Raw genomic sequence first — 20,023 nt, forward strand, 5'->3', positions numbered from 1 at the left:
GGCAGCTGTTGGCATTTGAAGCGCAACACCGCATTGCTCCTTTTTGGGGCGACTTTTTTTTCAGGGAGAGGGATACGTGGGCCGGCCCAACAGAGGTGCGCATGCATCACATCCTCCATTTGTATCCCAAGCACCCTGAACTTCGAGTAATAAAGATTTGGGATTCTCACATTACATTACTTGCTTGTTTTCTTCTTCTTGAGGATCATTACATTACATTATTTGTTAAATATTGAAAAGTTCTATCATCACACATTTTAAGAAAAATGTTCGCGCGGTGTACAAATATTGAACTAGAGTATAAAAAATGTTTTAGATGTGTACCAAAAATCTACAATGTGTATGGAAAGAAAGAGACATCAAAACATATGTTTGAAAAAATGTTAATCATGTATTTGAAAAATGTTAAATGCGCATAAAAAAAGTATCTGATGTGTATGAATAATATAGCTGGCCAAATGGGACGGTTTTTTCGGGCCGGCCCGTGAGCACGCCGGCATGGCCCACCTTGGGCCAGGCACGGCACGGGCTAAACGGGCCGGGCCCAGCACGCGGCACGCCCTGGGCCGTGCCTGGCCCTGGAGGCTGGGCACGCGGGCCGGCACGGCACGGCCCGATTACATTTTTTTTATTTTTTTATACATCTATATATGGCCCAAGATGTAAAAATAGGCTAAAAACGCTCGGTGCGTCAAATAACAGGCTGAAAATATGCGGCCCATCGTGCTAATCGGGCCAATGTGCCGGCCCATTTACTAACTGGGCCGTGCCTGGGCCTGGGGCGCAGCACGCGGGCCGGCACGGCACGGCCCGTATAGTAATCGTGCCCTGGCGGGCCATGCCGGGCCAGACACGATTACGATGGGCCGGGCCGGGCCGGCCCATTTGGCCAGGTATGATGAATAATATACAATGTGTATGACAAAACTAGACATTTGTTAATAAAAAGGGAAAAACAAAGAGAAAACCGGTGACAACCGAAGAAATAAACAAGTGGGAAAGGGAAACTGGAGAAAAACGATAGGAGTTGGCTCCCTCAACTTTCATTTCCCTTCCCACTTAAACTCTCATGCCCTCTAATCGGCCAATAGACTTTTAATCTCCTCACCCTTCAACTCTCATTCCCCATTTCTAACTTCCATTAACCAAACACGTTGTCGGGGCATGAAGATGATTGAAAAGGAACGTGGGGGGAATAAAATCCTTGCAAATCAAAATCCCCTAAATCTTCAATTCCTTTGGGGAGAGGATTAACAAAGCGTGCCTCATGGTCGCTTCACGAAAGGGATCCTTCCCCTAGTCGCTACAAAGAATTATTATTTTAGATTGTTTCATTACTTGTTCTTTGCATATTTTAATAATATTTTTTGTGTAGTACTTATTTATTTTTATGAAAAGGCTAAAGAACATATATTAAATTAAGCAAACCCTTACAAGGTCACTTTTCCAGAAATTAAATACTATACACGTGTCCTTGGAGAAATCGACATTGTCTTCCTCCTAAACTTGGCGGTGTGGCGTGAGTGAAGCTCGATGCCGCCTCTACACCTCCTAAACACCATTGAAGCTAGGTAATCATTGTTGACGCAATGGTTAGGAAGTCGTTGGTCGAAGCCACACAATCGGTGAAAATGACTTGGGCAACCCATTGCTATCCTAGAGAGGAAGTCGACGACGAGGGTTGGACGACTACTCCAGATCTTATCAAACAGATCCAAGTATACCTAACTCACAAGTTCTTCAAGGATACCAAATCGAAGCCAAACATTGCCATCAAATAAGTAGCTAGAGGACATACACCAATCGTCCACTCCGCCGACCGCACGTACAACGAAGACACAACCAAATCCACCGCTCTAGGAGATCAATGAGTAGATGATTCCTTGTCCTTCTCTACGCCCCCGACAAGGTCGACCGGGGGGTTGGGGGGACCTTATTCTCGATCTACACGATGTCACCATCACCACCAAGTGCCAGAATCGACATACTCCAATTATATGGAGGTGATACAGTTTCGTCATGAGTTACCTGACGTCTAATCCACCATAGAAACCAACATGCCGTAGCAATGACCTCGGCCACTCCCACACTTTGGAGATTAGAGTACTGGTTTGTAGAGGAATACAATAGTTCTTCCAACATTTGGGAAGCCTATCTGTCAACAGCAAAAGATCCATGTATGCACTCATCAAGCTGCAGATCCGTGGCTCTTTCAGTAGCGATTGACGAGTTCTGCCGGTTGCCGACCCTCATGGATCTGGTCGTTGACGAGTTCCAAAATGCTCTGCCGGAGATCTTCATTGGGTGCTTGACGCCTGTAGATTGTTGGATCGGATGGGATTTGGTCGTGTGCGCCCCTATTTCAGCTCGAGTGGCTTCAGGAGGGTGTGACGCGAAGCTTCGACATCTGTTGACATTATGGGCCACGTCGGTATTTCGATTTCCATGGTGAACACAATGGCGGATGAGGTCTGAGGCCTCATAATGGCGGATCGAGTTTTCATGGCGATGAGGAACTTTGCTTGGTGATTCATGACTCGTAGCAGCGGCAGCACATGTGGAGTACAGAGTCTTAACTTTCAGGGTGAAATCCTAAGGCCTGGCCTTAATTGGTTGTGCCTGGCAGTGACCTTGTTGAAGGCATTGTATTGATAGCGCAGATTTTTTCCAGAGTGAAAACCTAAGATATAGGATCGAGGTGATGACGGTGCTTGTGCACTGTTTCTTTTTTGAAGGCGTCTCTTTTGGAGAGGTTGTCTAGGTAGTGGTTCGTGCTGCAGCTACAAAGAATTGATCACTGTAGCATGATCGTTCTTTTTTTTTTGGCTGTATGCATCCATGTTGTCTTTACAACATTGCGTTGTTGCAGAGACTGGGTGTAATTGGTATCTCCGCAATATTAATACATTCCCATTGTCGAAAAAATCAAGCTACAGAGTTTTTCCAGAGATATTGAGCTGGCGAGCATTCAAACATGAGATGTGAAATATCTTCATTACATGTATGGAAGATTGGACACAAGGGATCTGTACCTATATGACGGTTTACCAATACACCTTTCACTTGGATTGTGGCATGCAATGCCCTCCAACGATCTTTACCTTACCATAACAGCTAGCTTCCAAATCTTACTCCATATAGGATTAGGCCTAGTTTGGCAACAACGTTTTTCCGAAACTATGGTATTCCAAAACCTAAGTATTTCAATACATGGGCAATAAATACTTCAGTTTCTAAAAATCATAGTTTTTTTTTCAGTTTTCATAAAAACTGCCGAGTTGTTTGGCAAGTGCTTTTCTCAGTTTTCTTTGGTTTGCATCGATTGTTACGTTGTTGCATGCATATTCAGCTACACTCAGGGATCAGCTTATACTAATTGCCACCGTATGCATTTAGCCTTGCACGAGCATGTTCTCCTAGATGCTAGGATCTGTAGTAGGGTTATCTCTTGTAATGAATCAAAGACCGAGGTAGTTAACACATGCGCTGATGGTCGACGTTTGCAGCTCGTGTACGTGTACGTCCGCCTCTAGCCGGACGTATCGATGGGCTAGCTATCGATTTGTGCATCACAGGCGTTGATGGCCAGAAGTTGGACACAAGAGAGACCAAGCAGCGAGCGCTTTCTCGGTTTTAAAAAAAGAGGCCAGGGCCTCTTTTTTATATACAACAAAAATACCACAGTTTTAGAGATACCATGGTTTGTTGAACTGCAGTATTTTTTTCATCCAAACGACTCAACGTATTGAATACCAAAGTTTTTTCAGAAACCACAGTGTATTCCTAAAAAACCACAAAAATACTTTGGCTTCCAAACGCACCCTTAGTTTTGCGGATGATGATGTGAATTGCTCGATTCCCAAATTGGTGTCGCCACTCAACATGATATGCTGATTTGACCGAAAAGGTTCCAGACCTACTATACTGCCATGCCACAAAATCATCACAGCCATTCGGACATAATGGTATCCTCAAGATTCATACTGCATCAACTATTGAGAAAATGTCCCCAATCAAGTGTTCGTCCCAGACAATGTATCAATTAGACCAGACACTTTATCAATAAGCACAACACCTCTCTGCGTAAGGACCATCCTATTAGGACCGTTTGGCACCCATGGGTCTTTCCAAATATTAATAGATTCATCATTACCCACACGCCAAATGCACCCGCTTTTAAATGTTTGGATACCGGCAACTATACTTTTGCCATGTAAAAGATGACCCTTTCTTTTGCCCAGCATCAAGAATGTCTTGATTTGGATAGTACCTTGCTTTCAAAAATCCTAGCACAAAGAGAATCTAGATTAATTATCGGCCGCCTTTGCTAACATCGCCAAATTAAGAGAATGGAAATCGCGGAACCAAGGCCCCTTGATTTTGCACATTTCGTCTCTAGACGCTCTAAAGTGAGTTGAAATTGGAACATCGGTGGGTCCCAATTTGATAAACAACGACGATTGCGTGTGAGGTTGCCCTTACTTTTTTTTTTCTGTGGATATTTAGAAGAAGAATTTTTGGTTTGTCGATTCCCCACCTTCCTCTCCCCTCGTCCCTCCCCTTTCCCCTCCCCCTTCCCCTCCAACGCCGGGGGCGGATCCACCCGCCGCCGCCTGAATCCCTTCCCCCTCCTCCCGCCACTAGGGGACCTGCGCCGCCGTAGCCGTTTCCCTTCTTCCTCGCAAACAGGTCACCAGGTCTCCTCCCTCCCTCCCTTTGAGGTATGTATGTATGAGCAGGTAGCTAGGTTGTTTCTTCGCAGCATCGATTCTCTCTGTCAAACCAATCGGCTAGCTCCGCTAGGGTAGGGACGGGACCTTCCAATTCTGGGCAGATCTGCCCCCCCTGTGGTGTCGCGTGTTCCTGGATCCAAGTTTGTGGATGATACGAGTAGGATTGGTCTGCGGATGATATGATCTATATCTTGCGTCGCTACAAATTTCGGTTGATTTTATTACAAGGGATGGTGCGTGATGGCTCGATGCTTTTTAAGTTAATAATTACAGTAGTAATAATTACTACTCTGCACCTGGATACCCTTGTGTGTACAATTACTGTATCTTTTAAAATATACTAGGAGTATTAAGTAGTGTGTTATATGTCTTATCATCATTTGATAGATAGATTATAACTGCTGCTGCTCTTTGTAGATTTTGAAGTAAGGAGAGAGGCCGAACCATGGGGAAGAGAAAGGCGGCTGCTAAGCCACCACCTAGGAAGAGGATGGACAAGCTCGATACCGTCTTCTCCTGCCCATTCTGCAACCATGGGAGCAGCGTTGAGTGCCGGATGTTAGTACTATCTTCAACTGTTCTCCTGTTAATTGGGAATGCCTATCCATTCAACATTGTGACTGGACTTTTTTTTTTCCTTCAGTGATTTGAAGAATCTGATTGGTGAGGCTAACTGTCAAATCTGCCAGGAAAGCTTCAGCACCACTGCAAATGGTATGTATGAATTAGACACACAACCGCAGATTGTACCATCTAATGTGGACGTAGATGCCATACTGAATGACTTTCAGCTGGGAAAAAAATTCCACACCAGACATCTCATTGGTTTTGTTCCATCTCAACCAAAATGATTGATTGATTGCAACTCTAGGAACAGGGTATAGCTTATCTGCAAATTTCGTACAGCCATTCCCATTTCATACACTTGGGGGTTTAGTCACTAATCAACTAGGTCATTAATAGAGCGGCCATGTGTCTCCCTATTTTATCATGTCCCTAGTCTGAGTTGACTGAATTACTCGAAACAAACCTGCATTCATCAGAACTGAACCTGTATGATAATATATCCTGTAAAGGAAATACAGTGTTAAGTAGTTGTTTAGCTTTGTTGAGCTAATGTTCTCAGAATTGTACTAATTCTCTGTTATCTTTGGTGCAGCGCTGACTGAACCTATTGATGTGTAAGTCAGAATCCAACAAATAACTCTTTACTCGTTGTTGCAACTCCGTCAGGTTTATCCGCACCACACCTGGAACTGAAAATTGAATTCCTTGTCCTGCAGATACAGCGAATGGATCGATGAGTGCGAGCGCGTCAACACTGTTGAAGATGATGATGGTGCATGAGCATGTGTAACTATAATACTCGTATGGCCTCAATGTGTTGATGTCATTTACTGCCACCGTCAGCCATATCTGTAGTAGCATTGTAACAATGTACTGGCCGATCGAAACGTTAGTAGGCAGTTTGTCCCGTGCTTAATACACAACCGATGATATTGTGTACCTGTATTTGTAAACCTTGATATAGCGGCTGAGATTACACCTAATCTCGGTACCTGCAAAGAATTTATACTTATGCTATGGTGGTTGTTTGGTAGGCCTTTCATGTGAGTTGTTTCTCTAGCCTGTGGTTGTCCCATGAACTGTGAATCGTAGAATGTATGCTACTTTTGGGATGTGCAAGCCAGTATGAAAAAAACTCTCTTACCAGCTCAGGGACAGTAATTTTCGAAGTATGTCATGTGGTTGAAAGGATTGCCATACATTTGTTAATCAGTCAAACTAGCCCAACTTGTTAGCTGTTCTCAGCAATTTTTCAAAGAGAATAACAAGACTACTCTATCGGTTGGGTGGGTCAAATATATAATGATTGGTTTAGTAGCTTGGGTGTGGGTTAACCTGCATTTTGCAACACATCAAACAGTGGTGGCTTGCTTTCAAGTTGCCTGATAGAAACAGTTTGGTTTGATTTGTTTGCAAGGCCGACTTGATTTTATGCTATGCTGATTGCAGCCAAGATTATTAATCAATTAGCAATTGCCTCCTAAGGTTCCTGGTTTAATTTCAGAGATAAATAGAAGAGGTAGGTAATTGAAACGGTTTATTCCAAACTGCAGCCACTCTAACAGCACGCTGCACTAGTTTTCCAGGATGGATAGATTACTACAAAAGGAATTTATCGCGGTGTGCAGCAGAGCTTCGCGAAGGTAGTGTACTTTGTTTACTTATTATAGCTCACTAACACAGTATATGCAAAAGAAATTACTGCACATTCTTTTGAAGATAAGACAGTGTAGTAGTAGTATTTGGGGTATCAGAAGTAAGGGAGTGACTGCACTTTTTTTAAAAGAAATTACTGCACATTTTTTAAAGAAATTACTGAACATTTTTTAAAGAAATTACTTGAGGCTACTCTTGTGTTTCTCTTGCCTTGTGACTGTTTCAAACTGCAACAATCGTTTTGTTCTTTTAATGTTCGAATGGTCATTTTCGTCTGTTTGGCTGCCTATTTATATTGCTACAGGAGTAGCACCCTCTGTTTTTCCTGCAGCAGAGCACCACTCTTGCTGCACATCTCTTGAGATGTATATACATACTCAGAACTTAGGTATCATCAGTAGCTAAAGAAAACAGTTGGATCTCTTTGTAGTTCCTTGCTGAATCTCAAACTGCGGCAACAAACTGTAGGTATACCTGACAAAGGGGATGATGGAACAAAATAGAAATAGCAACAGTCAAGATATACACGAAGCTAGTAGCCTTTTTGTTTTCAGAAGCTGTCTCTTTTCTGAAGTACAGAAACCGCAACCCTCATGACTTGTCTGAAAAGTACCCCAATGGAAAATTATTCCAATAAGTAGTAGATACAGAAGTGTACACGAAAAATAATATAAATTTTGACCATCTGTTTTGGCAATAAATAAAGTGAACTTATACCACTTAATATCTTGGAAGGGATCACATTGCGTTGGGAGAAGCCCTAAAGACTCTTATCTCTCCCCATCCCCCCTGTCTATATTACCCTCTTCTTCCGCAATCTCCAAAAGCTGAAATTCCCCCTCCGCGAGCTGTGGTAGTCTGAATTATGCCAAGTGCTGATGAAGAGAACTCTACTCTGACCGTACGTGTGTGCCTCTGTGGATATGGTTAACCTTCTAGGAGAGACCTTTCTGCCATGTGGAATTCTGAACAAAATTATCTCATTCCTAGACACATCTAGACTTGTGTTTTCGACTATGTTTAATTGTTAGATGAGAGGTTTGTGCTAACAGTGGGCAATTTGCCCATCAGACACTCAAGAGTTCCATGTATGCTCTGGCTGTTGGCACACTTTTAGGTATTACCCATTCCCTCGTAGTGTTGGGGCCGCCGCTTGAAATCGGTTATGGAAGCACACTCACTCCTTAAGACATCAAAGCACAAAATCAGTGGAGGAAGAATCAGAAACAAACTCTGTTCCTGCAGACACAAGTCATACGTTACAAGTCCTCCTATTCATATTCAGGTCAGCAATCTTATACGTTACAAGTGAATCATCCTCCTATTCATATCATATTCAGGTCAGCAATCTGGTTCCTCTGCTTCTGCACTGCACGTATTTTCTTGATCTGATCGAAAATGTCTTGCACACCCAATTTTCTCACTGTTATTACTTTGCAATTTATTTATTTGGCCTGTTGCAATTACCATGTATAGAAGAAATCAGAGGAAAGCTGCTGACACATAAGGTAACACCAGGGGATGATGATGATCTGACAGAAGAAACCAGAGGGATGATGACAGAGGTTAACTGATCCACTTCCAGGCTTGATTATTATCTTTTGTTTTGTTACACACATGCATGGTAAGCAGAGCACAGAGGAAACGAAGATCAACACGACGCACACGCACACGATCAGCTCCTACTGCTGGTGGTCATGGAGGAGCGGCGGCGCGACCTCGACCCTGGCGACGCCGGCCCGGGCCTGGGCCACCTTGGCGACCTCCACCTCCCCGACGACCACCTCCTCGGCCACCTCGTCCTGCTCCCCCTCCTCCTCGTAGTTGGGGTCGTTGCGGTCGATGGCGGCGGGCGCGGGGTCGAGCTCGCTGTCGACGAGCCCCTCGGGGCCCTCCCAGGTGTACTTGCCGCCGCGGCCGGACTTGGGCGGGGGCGCGCCGATGCCGACGCCCCGGGGCGCGTTGGCCGGGTGGCGCTCCAGCCGGTGCAGCCCCTGCTCCTCCAGCTTGCGCTCCACGTGCCTCGCCGTGTCCGGGCGCCTCGTCTCCGGGACCGGCACCTTCTCCGCCACCTTGTGGCCCTCCTCGTCCCGGTGCACCACGCGCATGTGCGCCATCTTCTTCTTGTGGCCTTCCTTGCTGGTCGGTCGGCCGGCTCGGCTGCTTGAGCTGAGCTGAGCTCTCCTGTTGTTGGTCTGTGGAACTCTGAGTCGCGCTGTGTGGGTGGATATGGATGTGATGGGGGAGAGCGACACGGCGCAGCGGCGGGGCTTATGTAGGAAGCCGGCGGGCTTGGGTGAGGTGGCGGTGGAGGAGTCTAGAGAGTGCGTGAGCGGTGGAAGGTTGGGGAGGAGTCTAGAGAGTGATGGAAGGTGGCGGAAGCGGAAGGCAACATCTAGACGGGCGCGAGGAGCCACGCTAATATGCTCGTGACGCGACGTTCACCGCCGTTGGGGTCCTACTGCGAGGCGCACGCCTCGCCTACAGAACGTGACTTGTCCTGCTGATCTGTGATCTCATGCTGGCATCATCTGGTTTTTTTCTTTATATATTAAAATTAAATGCATACATTAATAAACTAAAATTTACTTATAAACTTTAGAAACATGAACCGAAAAAATATCAATACAGTATAAAAGTTTTGTTAGCACAGCTTTACAAAATGTGGATAACTTTAAAAAATGTTCGTGACTATGGAAAAATATTTCCGGTTTTCCAAAAATTTATACGATTTTTTTCAAAAAATATGTGTACAATGTAAAGAATTTTTTTGCAATGTAAAAAAAAATATAACATGCTACTCGAAAACTGAACGTCGCTTTGATGGAAACATTACCGCGTTTCAAAAAAAAAATCTTTGTGGCGTTTAAAAATGTTATGTACAAGGAAAAAATGTTCACTTAGGTTAAAAATGTTTATTTCCATAAAATATGTATCGTGAAATTTTACAGAAATATATGCATGTTTCCTGATAATGTATGTGGAAATTTCAATAGTATTATAAAATGTAAAACAATGTTTGCGTAGTTTTACAAAAATATCTATTGCCATTTAAATAATGTACTACATCTATTTAAAAAAATGTTACCATGTATTCAAAAAAGAGTTCAATACATGTCTTTAAACAAATTTACATCATGTATTCGAAAATGTCCAAAGTGGATCAAAAAAAATGTTTCACGTGTCCGCTAAAAATGTACATTGTGTACTCACAAAAAGTAAACATTTGTTAAATAAATATACCGATTAAAAACAACAAAGAAACAAAATAATAATAAAAGACAACCGAGGAACACGAAGAAAACCAAAAAAGAAACAAATCTATAACAAAAAAAATAAAAGACAAAAGTTAGGTGAAAAACAAAGAAACACAAACCAATGAAAATCGGTGAAAAAATAAAAGAAAAGAAAAAAACTAAAAAGAAAATCACAGAGAGTGACCGAACCTACGGCGAGGAATGAGCGGCAACAAGCTATTGTGCTGATGGGCCGCCCCGATTCTCTCGCCTCTAGGCAATTGCTAATAGGAATGTAAGGACGAGACATAACACATGGACCGCAATTGCGGCTATAGCGTGAGTTCTTCATATATGATTTTAGGTGGGCTTGGGCCACGCAACATTGATGATGGACCAGGGTGTGTGTAATTTTTTAATTTTCATTTTTTTTGCTGGAAGATGGTCAATGTGGATGGCACACCGGTCCGTGGTGAGATGTGGGTGCTGATTTGACGCGGTATATGGTAACTATGTGTTGTATCTAGTTTTCACATGACATTTTGTGTAATGGCCCGTTTTCCTTTGCATGTAGTTATGTTTCGTGCTACTGCACAGTAGCACCATCGTCAATCGTGTCCTATACAATGGCATCATAGTCTGTTTCTATCTTACGTGAGCATCCGATCTTCATGTATTGTGGACAAGCACTAAACTGTCCACTGGTATGAACAGACGCAAACACAACCAGCTCTAGCCCACAAGGCAATGACCACACCGCTTAACTAAATGGCCCCACAACATGGACCGTCCGCAATAAATTGGTCATACCGACGGGAGTGCCATTTGGCGCCTTCAGCGCCGCAGAGGGCAGTTGGCGCCTACACCAGCGCCTGGTGGGCCGGCCCACGAAGGCGCACGCAGAAAGAATTGTTATTATAGTGGCTCTCTACGAATCAAACTCGCGCCTTTCCACTCGTCTTCGAGTTTGCCTTGTTGAGGAACGTAGCAATAATTCAAAATTTTCCTACGTGTCACCAAGATCAATCTTGGAGATGCTAGCAACGAGAGAGAGGGAGTGCATCTTCATACCCTTGAAGATCGCAAAGCGGAAGCGTTACAAGAACGCGGTTGATGGAGTCGTACTCGCAGCGATTCGCGGAAGATCCGATCTAGCGCCGAACGGACGGTGCCTCCGCGTTCAACACACGTACAGCCCGGGGACGTCTCCTCCTTCTTGATCCAGCAAGGGGAGAGGAGAAGTTGAGGAGAACTCCAACAGCACGACGGCGTGGTGGCAATGGAGCTCGTGGTTCACCGGCAGAGCTTCGCTAAGCACTACGAAGGAGGAGGAGGTGTATGAGGAGGGAGGGCTGCGCCAGGGAAGAGGTGCGGCTGCCCTCCCACCCCTCCACTATATATAGGGGCAAGGGGAGAGAGGGAGGCGCCCTAGGGTTTCCCATAGGGGGCGGCGGCCAAGCAGATTGGATCTCCCTAGGGAAAATCCTAGGGAGACTTGCCCCCCAAGCCAAGCAGGTGGAGGCTTGCCTCCCAAGCCAGGTGGAGGCGCCCCACCTCCCCAAGTAACGTGGGAAAGGGTGTGGGGGGCGCACCACCCCTTAGTGGGCTGGTTTGCCCCTTCCCCATTGGCCCACGAGGCCCTCCAACACTTGCCGGGGCTCCCGAAACACCTTTCGGTCATGCTGGCCATAGCCTGGTACCCCCGGAACACTTCCGGACTCCAATACCCTTCGTCCAATATATCAATCTTCACCGCCGGACCATTTCGGAACTCCTCGTGATGTCCGGGATCTCATCCGGGACTCTGAACAACCTTCGGTAACCACATACTATTTTTCATAACAACTCTAGCGTCACCGAACCTTAAGTGTGTAGACCCTACAGGTTCGGGAACCATGCAGACATGACCGAGACACCTCTCCGGCCAATAACCAATAGCGGGATCTGGATACCCATATTGGCTCCCACATGTTCCACGATGATCTCATCGGATGAACCACGATGTCAGGGATTCAATCAATCCCGTATACAATTCCCTTTGTCTATCGGCATGTTGCTTGCCCGAGATTCGATCGTCGGTATCCCAATACCTCGTTCAATCTTGTTACCGGCAAGTCTCTTTACTCGTTCCATAACGCATGATCCCGTGGCTAACTCCTTAGTCACATTGAGCTCATTATGATGATGCATTACCGAGTGGGCCCAGAGATACCTCTCCATCATACGGAGTGACAAATCCCAGTCTCGATTCGTGCCAACCCAACAGACACTTTCGGAGATACCTGTAGTGCACCTTTATAGCCACCCAGTTACGTTGTGACGTTTGGTACACCCAAAGCATTCCTACGGTATCCGGGAGTTGCACAATCTCATGGTCTAAGGAAACGATACTTGACATTAGAAAAGCTCTTAGCAAACGAACTACACGATCTTGTGCTATGCTTAGGATTGGGTCTTGTCCATCACATCATTCTCCTAATGATGTGATCCCGTTATCAATGACATCCAATGTCCATGGTTAGGAAACCATAACCATCTATTGATCAACGAGCTAGTCAACTAGAGGCTTACTAGGGACATGTTGTGGTCTATGTATTCACACATGTATTACGGTTTCCAGTTAATACAATTATAGCATGAACAATAGACAATTATCATGAACAAGGAAATACAATAATAACCATTTTATTATTGCCTCTAGGGCATATTTCCAATAGTCTCCCACTTGCACTAGAGTCAATAATCTAGTTCACATCACTATGTGATTGTAATGAATCCAACACCCATGGGGTTTGTTCATATCTCGCTTGTGAGAGAGGTTTTTAGTCAACGGGTCTGAACCTTCCAGATCCGTGTGTGCTTTACAAATCTCTATGTCATCTTGTAGATGCAGCTACCACGCGCTACTTGGAGCTATTCCAAATAACTTCTCTACTATACGAATGCGGTTTACTACTCAGAGTCATCCGGACTAGTGTCAAAGTTTGCATCGACGTAACCCTTTACAACGAACTCTTTTACCACCTCCATAATCAAGAAAATTCCTTAGTCCACTAGTCACTAAGGATAAGTTCGACCGCTGTCATGTGATCCATTCCTGGATCACTATTGTACCCCTTGACTAACTCATGGCAAGGCACACTTCAGGTGCGGTACACAGCATAGCATACTGTAGAGCCTACGTCTAAAGCATAGGGGACGACCTTCGTCCTTTCTCTCTCTTTTGCCGTGGTCAGGTCTTGAGTCTTACTCAATACTCACACCTTGTAACACAGCCAAGAACTCCTTCTTTGCTGATCTATTTTGAACTCCTTCAAAATCTTGTCACGGTATGTATTCATTTGAAAGTACTATTAAGCGTTTTTGATCTATCCTTATAGATCTTGATGCTCAATGTTCAAGTAGCTTAATCCAGGTTTTCCATTGAAAAACACTTTTCAAATAACCCTGGATGCTTTCCAGAAATTCTACATCATTTCTGATCAACAATATGTTAACAACATATACTCATCAAAAATTCTATAGTGCTCCCACTCACTTCTTTGGAAATACAAGTTTCTCTTAAACTTTGTATAAACCAAAAATCTTTGATCATCTCATCAAAGCGTACATTCCAACTCCGAGATGCTTACTCCAGTCCTTAGAAGGATTGCTGGAGCTTTGCATACTTGTTAGCATCTTTCAGGATTGACAAAATCTTCTGGTTGTATCACATACAACCTTTCCTCAAGAAAATCGTCGAGGGAACAATGTTTTGACATCCTATCTGCAAGATTTCATAAATATGCAGCAACTGCTAATATAATTCCAATAGACTCTTAGCATCGCTACGAGTGAGGAAATCTCATCATAGTCAACTCCTTGAACTTGTCGGAAAACATCTTAACGACAAGTCGAGCTTTCTTAATGGTGATAGTTACCATCATTATCTGTCTTCCCTTTTAAAATCCATCTGTACCCAACAGCCTTACGACCATCAAGTAGTTCTTTCAAAGTCTATACTTTGTTTTCATACATGGATCCTCTTGGATTTTATGGCCTCGAGCCATTCGTCGGAATCCGGGCCCACCATCGCTTCTCCACAGCTCATAGGTTCATCGTTGTCCAACAACATGACTTTCAAGACAGGATTACGTACCACTCTGAAGTAGTATGCATCCTTGTCGTCCTATGAGGTTTGGTAGTGACTTGATCCGAAGTTTCATGATCACTATCATAAGCTTCCACTTCAATTGGTATAGGTGCCACAGGAACAACTTCCTGTGCCCTGCTACACACTAGTTGAAGTGACGGTTCAATAACCTCATCAAGTCTCCACCATCCTCCCACTCAATTCTTTCGAGAGAAAGTTTTCCTCGAGAAAGGACCTGTTTCTAGAAACAATCACCTTGCTTCCGGATCTGAAATAGGAGGTATACCCAACTGTTTTGGGTATTCTATGAAGATGCATTTATCCGCTTTGGGTTCGAGCTTATCAGCCTGAAACATTTTCACATAAGCGTCGCAGCCCCAAACTTTTAAGAAACGACAGCTTAGGTTTCTCTAAACCATAGTTCATACGGTGTCGTCTCAACGGAATTGCGTGGTGCTCTATTTAAAGTGAATGCGGTTGTCTCTAATGCCTAACCCATAAACGATAGTGTAATTCGAAAAGAGACATCATGGTATGCACCATATCCAATAGGGTGCAGTTATGATGTTCGGACACACCATCACACTATCGTGTTCCAGGCGGTATTAGTTGTGAAACAATTTCCACAATGTCTTAATTGTGTGCCAAACTCGTAACTCAGATATTCATCTCTATGATCATATCATAGACATTTTATCCTCTTGCCACGACGATCTTCAACTTCACTCTGAAATTACTTGAACCTTTCAATAATTCAGACTTGTGTTTCATCAAGTAAACATACTTAGCATCTACTCAAATCATCTGTGAAGTAAGAGCATAATGATATTCACTGCGTGCCTCAGCACTCATTGGATTGCACACATCAAAATGTATTACTTCCAACAAGTTGCTCTCTTGTTCCATCTCACTGAAAACGAGGCCTTTCAGTCATCTTGCCCATGTGGTATGATTTGCATGTCTCAAGTGATTCAAAATCAAGTGAGTCCAAATGATCCATCTGTATGGAGTTTCTTCATGCATATATACCAATAGACATGGTTCGCATGTCTCAATCTTTTCAAAAATGAGTGAGTCCAAAGATCCATCAACATGGAGCTTCTTCATGCGTTTTATACCAATATGACTCAAGTGGCAGTGTCACAAGTATGTGGTACTATCATTACTATCTTATATCTTTTGGCATGAACATGTGTATCACTACGATCGAGATTCAATAAACCATTCATTTTAGGTGCAAGACCATTGAAGGTATTATTCAAATAGACAGAGTAACCATTATTCTCCTTTAATGAATAACCGTATTGAGATAAACATAACCCAATCATGTCTATGCTCAACGCAAACACCAAATAACAATTATTTAGGTTTAACACCAATCTCGATGGTAGAGGGAGCATGCGATGCTTGATCACATCAACCTTGGAAACACTTCCAACACATATCGTCATCTCACCTTTAGCTACTCTCCGTTTATTCCGTAGCCTTCTATTTCGAGTTACAACCACTTAGCAACCGAACTGGTATCTAATACCCTGGTGCTACTAGGAGTACTAGTAAAGTACACATTAATATAATGTATATCCAATATACTCCTGTCGACCTTGCCTACCTTCTTATCTACCAAGTATCTAGGGTAGTTCTGCTTCAGTGACCGTTCCCCTCATTACAGAAGCACTTAGTCTCGGGTTTGGGTTCAACCTTGGGTTTCTTCACTAGAGCAGCAACTGATTTGCCATGAAGTATCCCTTCTTTCCCTTGCCCTTCTTGAAACTAGTGGTTTTACTAACCATCAACAATTGATGCTCCTACCTGATTTCTACTTTCATGGTGTCAAACATCGCGAATAGCTCAAGGATCATCATATCTATCCCTGATTTGTTATAGTTCATCACGAAGCTCTAGTAGCTTGGTGGCAGTGACTTTGGAGAACCATCACTATCTCATCTGGAAGATTAACTCCCACTCGATTCAAGCGATTGTAGTACTCAGACAATCTGAGCACATGCTCAACGGTTGAGCTTTTCTCCCTTATTTTGCAGGCTTAAAAACTTGTCAGGGGTCTCATACCTCTTGACGTGGGCACGAGCCTAAAATCCCAATTTCAGCTCTCGGAACATCTCATATGTTCCGCGACGTTTCAAAATGTCTTCGTGCCTCAATTCTAAACCGTTCAACATTACGCACTGAACTATCACGTAGTCATCAAAACGTGTATGTCAGATGTTTGCAATGTTGGAAATATGCCCTAGAGGCAATAATAAATGGTTATTATTATATTTCTGTGTTCATGATAATAGTCTCTTATTCATGCTATAATTGTATTGTCTGGAAATCATAATACATGTGTGAATACATAGACCACAACCTGTCCCTAGTAAGCCTCTAGTTGACTAGCTCGTTGATCAACATATAGTCATGGTTTCCTGACTATGGACATAGGATGTCACTGATAACGGGATCACATCATTAGGAGAATAATGTGATGGACAAGACCCAACCTAAGCATAGCATAAAAGATCGTGTAGTTTCGTTTGCTAGAGCTTTTCCAATGTCAAGTATCTTTTCCTTAGACCATGAGATCGTGCAACTCCCGGATACCGTAGGAGTGCTTTGGGTGTGCCAAACGTCACAACGTAACTGGGTGACTATAAAGGTGCATTACGGGTATCTCCGAAAGTGTCTGTTGGGTTGGCACGGATCGAGACTGGGATTTGTCACTCCGTGTAAACGGAGAGGTATCTCTGGGCCCACTCGGTAATGCATCATCATAATGAGCTCAATGTGACCAAGGCGTTGGTCACGGGATCATGCATTGCGGTACGAGTAAAGAGACTTGCCGGTAACGAGATTGAACAAGGTATTGGGATACCGACGATCGAATCTCGGGCAAGTAACATACCGATTGACAAAGGGAATTGCATACGGATTGATTGAATCCTCGACACCATGGTTCACCCGATGATATCATCGTGGAACATGTGGGAGCCAACATGGGTATCCAGATCCCGCTGTTGGTTATTGACCGGAGAGGCGTCTCGGTCATGTCTGCATGTCTCCCGAACCCGTAGGGTCTACACACTTAAGGTCCGGTGACGCTAGGGTTGTAGAGATATATGTATGCGGAAACCCGAAAGTTGTTCGGAGTCCCGGATGAGATCCCGGACGTCACGAGAGGTTCCGGAATGGTCCGGAGGTGAAGAATTATATATAGGAAGTCCAGTTTTGGCCACCGGGAAAGTTTCGGGGGTTATCGGTATTGTACCGGGACCACCGGAAGGGTCCCGGGGGTCCACCAGGTGGGGCCACCTGTCCCGGAGGGCCCCGTGGGCTGAAAGTGGAGGGGAACCAGCCCCTAATGGGCTGGGGCGCCACTTTGGGCCTCCCCCCATGCGCCTAGGGTTGGGAACCCTAGGGGGGGGGGAGTTCCCCCTTGCCTTGGGGGGCAAGGCAACCCCTTCCCCCCTTGGCCGCCGCCCCCCCTTGGAGATCCCATCTCCAAGGGCTGCGCACCCCCCTTGGGGGCCTATATAAAGGGGGGGGGAGGGAGGGCAGCAGACTACATCCTTTGGCGCCTCCCTCCTCCCCTGCAACACCTCTCTCTCTCGCGCAGAAGCTCGGCGAAGCCCTGCCGGAGAGCCGCTACATCCACCACCACGCCGTCGTGCTGTTGGATCTCCATCAACCTCTCCTCCCCCCTTGCTGGATCAAGAAAGGAGGAGACGTCGCTGCACCGTACGTGTGTTGAACGCGGAGGTGCCGTACGTTCGGCACTCGGTCATCGGTGATTTGGATCACGGCGAGTACGACTCCGTCATCCACGTTCATTGGAACGCTTCCGCTCGCGATCTACAACGGTATGTAGATGCACTCCCTTCCCTCGTTGCTAGTAGACTCCATAGATGCATCTTGGTGAGCGTAGGAAAATTTTAAAATTATGCTACGATTCCCAACAGTGGCATCATGAGCCAGGCCTATGCGTAGTTACTATGCACGAGTAGAACACAAAGAAGTTGTGGGCGTTGATGTTGCCAATTCTTCTTGCCGCTACTAGTCGTTTCTTGTTTCGGCGGCATTGTAGGATGAAGCGGCCCGGACCGACCTTACACGTACGCTTACATGAGACAGGTTCCACCGACTGACATGCACTAGTTGCATAAGGTGGCTAGCGGGTGTCTGTCTCTCCTACTTTAGTCGGAACGGATTCGATGAAAAGGGTCCTTATGAAGGGTAAATAGAAATTGGCAAATCACGTTGTGGTCATACGTAGGTAAGAAATCGTTCTTGCTAGAAACCTACAAACCACGTAAAAACTTGCAACAACAATTAGAGGACGTCTAACTTGTTTTTGCAGCAAGTGATATATGTGATATGATATGGCCAGAAGATGTGATGAATGATATATGTGATGTATGAGATTGATCATATTCTTGTAATAGGAATCACGACTTGCATGTCGATGAGTATGACAACCGGCAGGAGCCATAGGAGTTGTCTTTATTATTTTGCATGACCTGCGTGTCATTGAATAACGCCATGTAATTTACTTTACTTTGTTGCTAAACGGTTAGCCATAGAAGTAGAAGTAATCGTTGGCGTGACAACTTCATGAAGACACAATGATGGAGATCATGGTGTCATGCCGGTGACAAAGATGATCATGGTGCCCCGAAGATGGAGATCAAAGGAGCATGATGATATTGGCCATATCATGTCACTGTTTGATTGCATGTGATGTTTATCATGTTTTTGCATCTTATTTGCTTAGAACGACGGTAGCAAGTAGGATGATCCCTTATAATAATTTCAAGAAAGTGTTCACCCTAACTGTGCACCGTTGCGAAGGTTCGTCGTTTCGAAGCACCACGTGATGATCGGGTGTGATAGATTCTTACGTTCGCATACAACGGGTGTTGACGAGCCTAGCATGTACAGACATGGCCTCGGAACACACGCAATACACTTAGGTTGACTTGATGAGCCTAGCATGTACAGACATGGCCTCGGAACACGGAGGACCGAAAGGTCGAGCATGAGTCGTATAGAAGATACGATCAACATGGAGATGTTCACCGATCTTGACTAGTCCGTCTCACGTGATGATCGGACACGGCCTAGTTGAGCTCGGATCATGTTTCACTTAGATGACTAGAGGGATGTCTGTCTGAGTGGGAGTTCATTAAATAATTTGATTATATGAACTTAATTATCATGAACTTAGTCTAAAATCTTTACATTATGTATTGTAGATCAAATGGCCCACGTTGTCCTCAATTTCAACGCGTTCCTAGAGAAAACCAAGCTGAAAGATGATGGCAGCAACTATACGGACTGGGTCCGGAACCTGAGGCTCATCCTCATAGTTGCCAAGAAAGATTATGTCTTAGAAGCACCGCTAGGTGAAGCACCAATCCCTGAGAACCAAGACGTTATGAACGCTTGGCAGCAGCGTGCTGATGATTACTCCCTCGTTCAGTGCGGCATGCTTTACAGCTTAGAACCGGGTCTCCAAAAGTGTTTTGAGAAACATGGAGCATATGAGATGTTCGAGGAGCTGAAACTGGTTTTTCAAGCTCATGCCCGGGTCGAGAGATATGATGTCTCCGACAAGTTCTTCAGCTGTAAAATGGAGGAGAACAGTTCTGTTAGTGAGCACATACTCAGAATGTCTGGGTTACACAACCGCTTGTCTCAGCTGG

At 44.7% G+C, this 20,023-nt stretch overlaps 2 protein-coding genes across 4 annotated transcripts; one reads left to right on the forward strand and one right to left on the reverse strand.

Annotated features, from left to right (window-relative positions):
- The first annotated feature begins 4,483 nt into the window (after positions 1-4,483).
- On the forward strand, positions 4,484-6,317 carry LOC123183236 (transcription elongation factor 1 homolog). 3 transcript variants are annotated; one of them, XM_044596003.1, is made up of 5 exons: positions 4,484-4,721; positions 5,151-5,291; positions 5,377-5,447; positions 5,893-5,914; positions 6,017-6,317. In XM_044596003.1, the coding sequence occupies exons 2-5, from the start codon at positions 5,179-5,181 to the stop codon at positions 6,078-6,080; spliced, it is 270 nt and encodes an 89-aa protein (XP_044451938.1). In that variant the 5' UTR covers positions 4,484-4,721; positions 5,151-5,178; the 3' UTR covers positions 6,081-6,317. The 3 variants fall into 3 exon arrangements, with proteins under 3 accessions (XP_044451938.1, XP_044451939.1, XP_044451940.1); XM_044596004.1 differs by having other exon boundaries at positions 4,491-4,697; XM_044596005.1 differs by having other exon boundaries at positions 4,493-4,689.
- Positions 6,318-8,522: 2,205 nt separating this feature from the next.
- LOC123177512 (uncharacterized) lies at positions 8,523-9,237 on the reverse strand. The gene has a single exon (XM_044591217.1). The coding sequence runs from the start codon at positions 9,071-9,073 to the stop codon at positions 8,639-8,641; it is 435 nt and encodes a 144-aa protein (XP_044447152.1). The 5' UTR covers positions 9,074-9,237; the 3' UTR covers positions 8,523-8,638.
- Between the last annotated feature and the right edge of the window lie 10,786 nt (positions 9,238-20,023).

This window comes from Triticum aestivum, chromosome 1D, assembly GCF_018294505.1.
Source record: "Triticum aestivum cultivar Chinese Spring chromosome 1D, IWGSC CS RefSeq v2.1, whole genome shotgun sequence".
Lineage (NCBI taxonomy): Eukaryota > Viridiplantae > Streptophyta > Magnoliopsida > Poales > Poaceae > Triticum > Triticum aestivum.